This window comes from Aspergillus novofumigatus (assembly GCF_002847465.1).
Source record: "Aspergillus novofumigatus IBT 16806 chromosome Unknown P174scaffold_3, whole genome shotgun sequence".
Lineage (NCBI taxonomy): Eukaryota > Fungi > Ascomycota > Eurotiomycetes > Eurotiales > Aspergillaceae > Aspergillus > Aspergillus novofumigatus.
Genome location: NW_020194276.1, coordinates 372,285 through 383,757, shown reverse-complemented (window position 1 = coordinate 383,757; position 11,473 = coordinate 372,285). Strand labels below are relative to the sequence as shown.

Sequence of the window (11,473 nt, the reverse complement as noted above, 5' to 3'; positions counted from 1 at the left end):
ATATGCAAACTCTGATTATTCTGGTCATCTGCATTCATGCTGGAACATAACCTTGGTTGCGTTAACGTGCGCGGCCCCTCCAATCAGCCAGACATTTTTCTACATAAGGAGATATGGATATAACTGGGAAACCCCCAATACAAACACAATCGGGGGCAGGGGAAAGCCCCGGGACTTCAAGAAGAGATTTGGCTCCGCAAATGACATCTGATATGGGGCTGCAAATGTATTGAAGCCTACTCCGTAGAGGACTAGGACTCGGTTGGATGTGCAAGAAGTAAAAAGGACGTAGCATACGAGGTTTGAAGCATGCTGATATCAGGGGAGGGAGTTGATATAGTTGTAGATTGCAGACGAGAAGTGAGCATTAGCAGCAGAGACGCAGTCATGGCCATTAGCAAAAGGCAAGCAGTGGACGAGTGTTTAGTGATAAGGTAGTAAGTAGTAATTAGTTTTAACAGTAGTAAACCAAAAAGAAGATGTAATGATTACAACTACTCCGTAGTCTGAGGTGACGGCGAATTACTATAAGCGGTATAGCGTGCCTATTCGGGGAAAGCGCGTTGCTGAGGCTTGGCATCGCGGTGCGTGGTCTATATAGCTTCCTCCTCGCCCTCTCGAGATTATGGCCAACTTTCGTTGTTGTTTTCCCACCCTTTCGCGGACTTCCGGCTCAAGACATTGAGGCATTTTTGCTATTGGGCTGTACATCAGAAGATAGGTAATCATAATATTATAACTACTAAGTCCACTGAGGATATATAGGCATGTGTTACTTTTGATATAAGTTACCGCTTGCCCGATTCGGTCTATAGCCTGGACCTCCCCGATCTCGATTAGATCAATTACAATCCTTTTAATGGCCGAAGATCAGTAGTTACCCCTATCTACATGCCTGCATCCGCCGGTATAAAATTTAGCTAGTCAGACAATAGATTAGAAACAATTATACTTTCTGAACTTTATCATTAGTAGCCAAATTAGACTGGCTGACCCAATCGGCAAATCCATATCCGACCCACCCAATCCGCACTTTGGGTTGGATGGGGGTCGACCCTGATCCAACCCACATGGATGTGGATGGATGGCATCTAACCCATATGGATATAGGTAACCCATTAGGTGGCCAAGGATAGACAGACTATAAACTATAACAACATATTAGAATTAATGCCTATAGAAGAACCTAGCAGAGAGCAGCTGTGAGCCCTAGGTAGCACGTAAATGGACCTCCTAGCCCAGATGGCCTGGTAGCTAGAAAGGCTGGCTAGCTAGATAGAATATATGGAAGAAAAGCAGGCCACTGCCACCCTAGTGGTACTAACACCTATACTCTAGGAAACCCCTGGCCCTGTCTCCATTTGATTTTTCACTCAATCATTACTTCCATATACAAAGAGTAGATGTCTTTTGGGGATGCATCTCTCGAGGCTTTGGGAGTATCCTGCGCCATTCCGTAGCTCGACTATGAATTTTGTTTTCTTGCTCAAGCACCGCGGGTTATCGCACGTTCATGGCCATGGGGAACTATGGTGTCAAAGGAGAATTTCATGGCATGTGCCGAACTGTTGCCCTCCAAATAATACTTGAATAGACTCACTATTCCTATCAGCACTGAATCTGTTTCTATTGCTCCCTAAGGACTTTCTCATCCCACTACTGTAATGGATGGTATAGTGGCTAGCACTAACATAAGCAATGCAGTTGAAGATGATAAACAAGGATCTAGCTGAATTGTGATTTCTCATTCACACTGTCTATCCATTCTTAAATTCATCTCAGACACGTCCCCTAATGCTCTGGACGCCTACTTTTATGGTTCAGCTGCCTCAAATCAGAAATATTTCAGGTGTACAAGGTGGTTCTAAGCTTGTTAGATCCAAATGCTTTCATTAGCACACCGGATATGGAACAAGCAAGAAGTTCTGTTTCAAGTATACAATATCACTATCCTGATCCTTTTCTCTAGCTAACACATTCAGTAATCAAACTTCAGATGCTTGCCTTACAGCAGTCTTAGAAACCAGATTCCTAATATCTCCAAAGGATGGGCTAAGAATCTAGGGATACCTGGAAGATATATACTATGCTTTATATAGAGCTGCTTGCAAGCCACTAAAGCTTCTCTCAGCATGTATATTAAATAGCTTAGACATATTCAGAAAAGTCCCTAACCATGTCCAAAATGCCAAATCAAATATTGGGATTATTAATGAGCTTGTTAAGCAGACGAATATTAAGAGGGGCTGGCATCTAGAGAAAGGTGTCATCGACCTGATCACCCTTAAATCATTATTGGAAGCTGCGGCGTGCTGATTCACAGTATAATAAGACTAAGCAAAAGCATTTTATTGATTCGAATATCAGTACTGCGCGGACGCTTGAGCAATATCCCATTGGTTGGAAGATCTTCCCATCTCTGACCTCATGTGCTACAATAACCCGATGACTACTACTGGAAGGGATTCTGGCATACTGTAGAGCCTAGTTGCTTGAATGAGTCTCCGTTGATTGATTTTATCAGAAGAGGTTCGTATCCTTCGGAGCATCCTACGCGAAGGCCTATTGACAGTCACACCAGCCTGTGAACATACTATTGCTACGGTCCTTTATCAGGCATACATCCTTTGGTGGGGCAGGACAGGACGAGGAAAGGCCACGGACAGTTGACATGCTCCAGGCATCCGTGAGTGCCAATATAATAAGAGCCTCGAAATAATGTACGAGATAATAGCATCATCGTCAGGAAACTAGTGAGAAAATGCATCTAATACATTGCCAAGCGGCCATTCAGTCAGCCTGCTGCATGTCTGCCTAAATATTGGACCTTCTGTTGTAGCGGTGGCTCATGCGCTTGTTTGCCCCCCATAAATGCACGCTCATTGGGGCCATGGGCTGGCCGATATCAAGGCTGACTGAAAGTCTCCGTTTGCAACACTTCGTGTGTTTTTCAAATAACCATACTTTTCTTCCTATAAAATTTATACAACAACCGAACATCAAGGTCGAATGCTAAAATGACTTTTGTAATCACAGATCCCAGCCAACCGTTCAAGACTATGTTCGAGTCGACGCATGGTGACCGACACGAAGAGCCGTGGAAGGTCTTATCTCGTTATTTACCATCTCAGAGCTGCGATCACCAGCTCTGGTGGGAAAGGCTGGCACCAGTTATCGGATCCTCTTTGGGTTTGACGGATTATGGCCTCGGTGCTCAGTATCGGAATCTCTTATTAATTTATTCCATAGTTATACCATCTCTTGGTCCATTCCCAAACAAGAACGGGGCAAAATCCACCTGGATCGATTGTATGGCAAACAATGCTGGGCCGTTAGATGTCAGCGTGAACTATCAACAAGGATCGAAGTGTGCCTTTCGAATTACAGTTGAACCTGTTGGCCTTCACGCTGGAGATCAGTCAGACATCATTAATGAGTTGGCTCCAAAGTCCCTGCTCCAAAATCTGAACCATATCCAGCCAGATATCGACTTTACCTGGTTCGACCACCTTGACCGTACGCTTATTCTGAATACTCAACAGGCGCGCCAGTACTGGAGCTTGATGGAACACCTTCCCTGCAAATCTCAGACGGTGATTGGACTCGACCTTCATGAGGATTCATTCACAGTCAAGCCTTACCTCAGTCCTCTATTAAATGCAGCCGCTACGGGCGACAATTTTCTCCGAGTCATGTTTGACAATCTGAGGGATCTCTGCAGCACTAGCAACCTCAAGCTTGGTCTGTCAAAGGTGGAAGAATACCTGAGCTCGACGACCCATAAAATTCAAGGGGAAAAAACCTATCTTTCTTTCGACTGCAAGAGCCCTGCCCAGTCCCGCATCAAGATCTATTCCGCCGTGGACGTGACCTCTCTTCACCAAGTTCATGACTTCTGGACATTGGGGGACGGCTTCAGGGCTTGGACATTGATAATGGATTTCGGATCGTCGAGAAGATGTGGAACAGAATTTACCGTTGCCAAATGCCCGCTGCGAAGTCAAGGGAGTTTTTGACCGTCAACTTTAATTGGGAGGTTTCGCCCAAGGATGGCAACGTTGCGCCAAAAGCATACTTCCTCGTCAGCGATGATTATGACAAGCATATCTCTCTTGCCGTGATTGATCTCTTTCAAGAACTTGGGTGGGAGGACCATATCCACCGACACAAAGCATTGGAGAAGGTGGCATAGTAAGTCGAACCATTCTAGTACCATGACTGCACGGCGGCTAACAGTCCTAGCTCTGCCCACGATCTGGAGGGACGAACGGATATCTACGTGTGGCTTGCTTTTGCATACTCTACAGGCTCAGGTCCGTACGTCACAGTTTATACCAATCCACTTGCTCGTCGCGTGTAAGGAAGCGGATCAGCAGGAAGTCTCAGATACTGTTCTGGTTTCGAGATAGCTAGTACGATTTAACAAAAGCTGCTTACTCCTACCTTCACCTCGTTGTTGCGGAAGCCTGCTGCACCCAGACAAGTCCAGATGATCAATAGCTACCGGTCCAAACTTAGGCTATGTCCATAATTCCCTCCTGATGGCTACTTCTCTTTCCTTTCCTTTCCCTTTCTCCTTTTGGTATTTTTTACTTTGTTAGTCTCATTCTAACCACACCGAACAATATGAGAGAAATCGGTGCGTAATCTCTGCTTTCAAGAACCTTTTGTCGGTGTGTTCCATTACCAATGGCTGGCTGACTTGTAACCAGCGGTGTGATGTTTCCAGCTATTCCTACCAATACACGCGTTATGGTCAATCTGCCGTACAACGCAAGCCGAGCCACAAGCATAACTTTGGGTTAAATAATGAAGTCCAGAGCACAGAGTAGATGTCCAATGTAATACGGTGGGCAGTCTCACCCAGTTCACGATAGCTGCGTTCCTACCCAATTCCTGCAAAGTTTCAGTCGATTATGTAGCATCGACTACACAGCTACGCATTCCTGATGCGACCTCAGGAATATGCGTTGGAAACCCTCAAAGATTACCAGTTTCTGCACCATTTTTTTCTACTGGTTCCTGGGGTTGAGCAACATTCAACAACGCATCTTGCGTGTTCATCGCCTTCGAAGCTGGCTCCTAAGGCGGAGGAGAAGAGCCCGGGGACGTGGAGGGGAGACAGCTAGGCAATGTTTCCTTGCGTTGAAGGACGATGAAGGTGCAGCTATGTACGCATAAAGCGAACCAAATACCACATGCACGCAACTTGTGTTGCATTTCAATGCTAACATACCTCTGATAACTGAGCTTCCAAGGCTGAAGTCTGGCACCACGTAGATACCGCCGTTAGCTGCTATAGAATAACCTGTATCCACACTTGTTTACGCTTTCTATCGATTTATTTTGTTCAACTGCGATCTCCCTTCATAGGTTACTGGACCCTTATCCCTAGAGTATTGCGAATGTGCCACGTAGCTCACTGAATCGCTGGGTAATATCCATTGCTATTGAGTGGGTCCGACTGCATGAACATGAGACAGGATTGTGAGCCAGGATGGGTCTGATCAAGCTAAACTAATGAGAAACGGTTCTAGATCCCAAGTATAAGTGGGTTGTGAATTATCTGACTTGGGGTCGCCCTGGACAAGTTATTGCTTCCAAATATTTGAAAGATCTATACCTTAATCTCAACTTTTCACGTCATGGAAGCACACGCCGAAAACGCCGAGAACCTTTTCAACGACTTGGGGCTATCGTATGAGGAAGCTTTTAGCAACGACCCCCAGCTCCGCCAATTCATCGCATTTGCAGCTTCTAAGCTCCCCAAAAGAAGTAGAGTGCTTGATGTCGGATGCGGGACTGGTAAGCCAGTCGCTGAGGAACTTTCGTCCGCCGATCTTATCGTCCATGGGATCGACGCATCCGATGAAATGGTCCGCCTCGCCAGTTCCCAGGTGACTGGGTTTTTTGAAAAGGCGGATATGAGACAATATAGCCCCAAAGTCCAGTTCGACGGCATATTCGCCATTCTGTCGCTGTTCCAGTTGACGCCGGGTGATATCTGCTGCATGGTCACCAAATTCTCGGAGTGGCTAAGAGTGGGCGGATATGTTGCTCTTGGTGTGACCCCCAGCACGGCTCTCCCTCCCCAGAAATGCACCTACGACCCGACGTGGGATTGCGTCTGGATGATTGGGAAGTTCTGGATGGGCAACTACACGAACGAATCATTCTTTTCCGAAGAAAACTGGTGCCGGCTTCTTCGCAACGCAGGGTTTGTCATTGAGGCTGAACCGGTCGACTACTTGTTTTCTCCTACTGGTTGTAATCACCCAGAGGCTCACTATCTTATTCTTGCTCGCAAGGTAGATGAGCAACCGCTTTTGGGGCCGTTCCCTTTACCGACCACCCGAAAAGCGCTGCCCAGGACAGCGAGAGGCGACATCTTTATCGATCGCTTTGAGAGCAGCGATCTGGAAGGACTGCTTAGGACGCACGAGAGCAGCCGCAATGTACTTTGCCTGGGGCAGAAACATGAGAGTGAGTACGCATTGGCACGATTTGCTGCAGCTATGGCTAAACTATGACCAGATAAGCGATTTACTATCTGTGACGCCAAATATTTCGATGGGCCTTTGGATAAACTTCCGTTCACTGATGGAAGCTTCGATGTAGTCTTCGCACCGTGGAAGCTTGACTACGCCATTGAGCTCGAGAGGACATTGGCAGAGATAGTTCGGGTGGCGAACAAATCTCAATCTCAGATAATTCTCATCCAGGGTGCACCAGGAAACGAAGTTGTTAAGCATTTGAATACCGTTGCGCGTTCGCTTCCAATTGAGCATCAAGGATACCTTCTACGTTGTGCAGTACAGCATTTGGAGATGGCTGGTTTTGGCGATATTTCTTTGAGACGGATTGATGCCCGGTATTACTTCCCTGAGCAGGATCTTACTGGTCGTTGCTCTGTGGCGGCAGAGGTGCTAGCTGGGATATGGCACAAAGCGCATCCTCAGTATAATGTTATCAAGGAGGCTCTGATTTCAAACCTACAGCTGCACTTCCAAGGCCGCACTCACTGGGTTGGCCATGAAATGGTTGCTCTAGTGGCAAGCCGTGTAGAGGCTTAGATAGATATGAAATGATACAGCATCACTTACAGTAAAGTTGGAAGTTGAAAATAATTATACCCTACCGAACTGAAGTCTGTTGGACGAGTCTCTCTGCTGTACCTCCTCTGTTGATCTATCCAATTTACTTTGTGTCACCACCAGTACAGGTCCATCGAAGGGTGAATATGCAAAGACCCAAGAGTAATACTGTAGTTTCAAAAATGAACGGTACAATTAGCTGAATACACGTTTAACACTGTCATTCGTCGTGGCAACTATTGGGAAGCGATGCAAAGTTCTTGCGGTGAGATGAAATCGCAATGTAACCTCAGCTGCATGTAAGGAGGCATAATCTACACCGAGAACAGAATCAAGCTGAGAGTATTTCGGATTGGCATAAAATGCAAGACCATGGGTTCGATCATGGTAATGCAACTTCGCCCCAAGCCCAAGCCCACTCGTGGCGGAATCCTTTTCTTTGGACAATTATCCGTATAAAAAGTAGAAAATTTCGATCTGGAATTTTTGCTACATTCAGTCCCCTTTTGTTCCTGACGGCTCGGCTTATAGAGAAAGAGAGCACGGAAACATCACCACAAGCAAACTGAGAATGCTTCAGGTTGCCACGCTAAACCTTGCTAACTGGCTCGGCAATCAGCCGGATGAGAAACAGCGCTTTGCACGTATGCTTTGTGAGGGCATGAAGGACTGTGGGTTTGTCAGATTAGTTAACCACGGAATAACCGACGATATCATCGACAATTTGGAGGAGTGTGTAAGGCTTTCCTCCGCCCATAGTGCTGTCCTGGCGATACCATCTGACTTGTTATTTAGAAAACCAAATTCTTCTCTTTGCCTACATCAGAGAAGATGAAGATAGTGAACCTGCCTGGTCCAAAACCACAGAGAGGATGGAGTGGCCTGGGGGTGGAGAAAACTGCTCATCTGTATAACCCCAATATCACGGAACCATCAGGCTATGAGGATGCAAAGGTTGGTTGCACCTCAGGGAAGTATGGATATCTAATAGCTTGAGCTGAGAAGTATATCTCTAGGAGCACTATGACTGTGGCCCACCGCAGGACACCATGTTCCCAAACCTATGGCCAGATGAGAATCTGGTGCCTGGCTTTCGTACCTCCATTGAGACATTCTTTGTTCGAGCTGAGGCAATCAGCATGCACCTGATGGAAGCACTAGAGGTTGGATTCGGGCTTTCCCCTGGTGCTTTCACTCGCCTCTGCGAGGGACACAACGGTGAGCTACGGGTGAACCACTACCCCAGCATTCCAGCTTCGAGGATCTCAAACGGCTCGACAAACCGGATCTGGCCGCATGTTGACTTTAGCATTATCACGCTTCTCTTTCAAGATCAGACTGGTGGCTTAGAAGCATGGGACAGTACATCAGAGACGTTTGCCCCGTTACTGCCGGGATCGAAAAGTGAACTGTTGGTCAACTCAGGCAATATACTCCAGCGGTGGACAAATGACGTGATTAAGGGTGGCCTACACCGTGTAGTTTTGCCGCTTGAGTATGGTGATACGCTTCCCCAGCGCTACTCAGTAGCGTATTTCATGAAAGCGCCACGAGACAAGAGTGTGGGGTCTCTAGAGGCGTTCGTGAAGGATGACAAGCCAACAAATTATAGCAATATTACGATTTTGGACTATCAGAAAGGTTGGACTGGGCAGCTTTACTAAACTGATGTTTCGTCATTCCAATTCATTTACACCTTGGTCAATAAACCAGTTCTATTAATGAGATAAAATGTAACCATTGGCGTTGAGCTCAACAGGCGCTTCTCCTTATCCAACTCAGCGGGATGTGGCCCGATCAACCCACAGTCTGCATGGATGGATCCAACATAGAGTGGATCAACCCGTAGCCAATCCACCAGTCTAGTGGGGACACACTGCTGTCATTTGCAGTAGTATGGCGGCGCTACGACGGACCATTTGTGGGCGCATTGGCTAGATGCCCGGTAAATTGGCGCAGGCAAAATTAAGTGGACATGCAAGAGCTTGCTTGCTTTCTTTTTGTTTTATGTTATGGCGCGTTGATAAAGCTTCTAAACGACATCTGCGAGAGCACGCACAACTCAATCGCTTTCATGTACTCATGAATCTATCGTTTTGGGCCCTGACTTTGATGGTGAAGTCCGCTGATCTTTACATAACTGTGGACGTTCTCTGGCTTTATGTTGTTGTTATTTTGTCCAATGGGTCTAGCAGTGAATCTGTGGAGTTCTGATGTGAGCACGTTTTTAGCGCCCAGTACTGCTATGGGATAATCAGAAAAGTAAGCCTCTTGGGGAATGTACAGTCCGCACCGCTGGAGATCCTTACTTTCTCTACTGTAGCCATCTAACGCACATGACGCGATTCAAGCAACCTAGACAACAACCTCATAATGCATAGCCACCCTCTGCCTCTTAGACTTTGATGAATAAGGCTTCCATCCTAAGAATTTCCATTTCTGAGTGACCTTTGCACGACTAAAGTTGATAAACATGATATGTTGCACCCCCTTATTCTATAACATGTTTAATGCATGCTTGTTAAGATGCTCAACACCAGCATTGCTAAGTTTAGATCTTGTTCAATCAATCTTATTTTCAAAGAAGGAGCACTTATCTTCCTTTAAAGTCTTTCCTCCCCATGATATTAAGGAAATATGCATAATGGCATGGGTTAGCAGATAATATATGTTCTGCCATAGGTAGATATCTCCAAGATATACAGGGACAGCGTACCCTTGTAGAGCTTTAAGAGCTTAGTAAATTCTGGCTTCATAATTAGAGGTATACTCAGTTCCTTTGCCGACAAATGTATAGCCATAAGTATCTAGGGTAATAGTAAAAAGAGAACTATATAGTCCTTTTTTCCTATAGGATAGTAATAGTGATTAGGATCATAGTTAGAGTTGCATAACCAAACCGCAAAAATCGAACCCAAACCTCACCAAACTCACAGCAGTTCAGGTTCAGACTTAGGGCAATGGTTGGGGCAACGGGCGGGCATAGTATGGGCCAAAGAAAAAGTCAATAAAGAGATAACGGTCGCGCCTACCTAGACCATGCAACTGAGGTTCTGCTGGTATCAAAGCTGTTAGCTGTATCTTCGTCGCTAAGAGCCTCTCCTAAAGGGTGTCAGTCTGGATGGTCCGGTGGATAATATTAGCTAGCTATGCTGACTATGCCAGTTTCACAGCTCACATTTACAGATTTGAAGGCAGCTGCTAGGATTAAGATGATGAAGGTGCAGTGGCAGAGAGGAATTGATAACTTTGTGGAATAATGCATAGTTTAGACTGGTTAGACCCAACCCAGAAACCCAAACCTGACCCAGCCTAAACCCGCCTAGGGCCCTAGGCTAGGTTTGGGCTGAAAATCCCTAATCTATAAGCTAGTTAGGTTCTAATAACTAGAACCTATTCAGATTTTAGGTTAAAAAATAGGCTTAGGTTAGATTAGGTTAGGTTTGGATTAGGTATTCTCAGAAATCTATATTATTTTGATATAGTTTTAACTGTTTTATTTACAAAGTATGGACTATCAGGTAAGTCTATAAAGACCAAATCTAACTCAGGTTAGATTTGTTATTATAAAGTAGTAATAAAAACAATGATATTCCATTTAGATACTGACTTAATAACTCTTATGAAGCATTGCCTAATATTTAACCTCTCCGCGAATGTGGAGTGCATTTTAGTAGCCAAAGTACGACACTCCCCTGATGCAAGTAGCAGCTGTTTCACAAAAGACACCCGGAATGGATATCTAGGCAACTACATCAAGCAGCAGAAGGCCCTCGGCCGGAACATTACCATGGTGAATGCTTCGCACATTACGAGGCCAGTCGGACAGATTTCGGGAACTGTCTCGCGGTGGCGGAGAGCCCAACGCTAAGCACATCCTGGACAGCTCCTATGATCGCGCTGAAGATCCGCCAGAGGCTTGAACAGCTGCCAGGCGACAAGTTCCACATTGGAGACCGGCGGCTGCAGGAGGGCAGGCATTTAATGGGCACCCTAGACATGGCGCCAGCGTTTGATGCGGATACGCTTTATGTGAATGACTGGGTGAAGAACCCGTTTCAGCAGGTCAGCTTTGGCTTTGAATCGGCTCGGTTCTGGCAGCCTTTGGAGGTGGAGACATTACCTGTCAAGAACTTGGCCAGTTGCTAGTAGTAGCTTGACTGTTGCCTCATTTCCATTCTCTGTTGCCCAAGACTGTGGTGTCCGCCCATCCCTGTCCTTGAACTCCAGCACAAAATTCTTTGTTTCAAGGAGAAAAGCGCATATTCTTTCCTGAGTGAAATCTAAGTCACCTTAGACCATCCAGAGGATCGAAATGCCCGGCGGATCGTGAACGTTGACACAACAATATGGAAAGAAAGTCTACCACCTCATCAAAG

General features: G+C 45.9%; 3 protein-coding genes across 3 annotated transcripts; all 3 read left to right on the top strand.

Annotated features, from left to right (window-relative positions):
• Positions 1 to 3,017: 3,017 nt before the first annotated feature.
• Positions 3,018 to 4,722, top strand: fgaPT1 (fumigaclavine A dimethylallyltransferase easL; the record flags this gene model as incomplete). The annotated part of the gene is made up of 4 exons (XM_024828850.1): positions 3,018 to 3,866; positions 3,920 to 4,191; positions 4,243 to 4,639; positions 4,713 to 4,722. 3 exons carry the CDS (start codon positions 3,018 to 3,020, stop codon positions 4,358 to 4,360), a joined length of 1,239 nt encoding a protein of 412 aa, XP_024683523.1. The 3' UTR covers positions 4,361 to 4,639; positions 4,713 to 4,722.
• A 923-nt stretch (positions 4,723 to 5,645) lies between these two features.
• On the top strand, positions 5,646 to 7,073 carry P174DRAFT_367930 (S-adenosyl-L-methionine-dependent methyltransferase; the record flags this gene model as incomplete). Its single annotated transcript, XM_024822205.1, has 2 exons — positions 5,646 to 6,483; positions 6,535 to 7,073. 2 exons carry the CDS (start codon positions 5,646 to 5,648, stop codon positions 7,071 to 7,073), a joined length of 1,377 nt encoding a protein of 458 aa, XP_024683522.1.
• Positions 7,074 to 7,665: 592 nt separating this feature from the next.
• On the top strand, positions 7,666 to 11,243 carry P174DRAFT_418896 (isopenicillin N synthase family dioxygenase; the record flags this gene model as incomplete). The annotated part of the gene is made up of 4 exons (XM_024824744.1): positions 7,666 to 7,830; positions 7,890 to 8,048; positions 8,111 to 8,735; positions 10,858 to 11,243. 4 exons carry the CDS (start codon positions 7,666 to 7,668, stop codon positions 11,241 to 11,243), a joined length of 1,335 nt encoding a protein of 444 aa, XP_024683521.1.
• Positions 11,244 to 11,473: the final 230 nt, after the last annotated feature.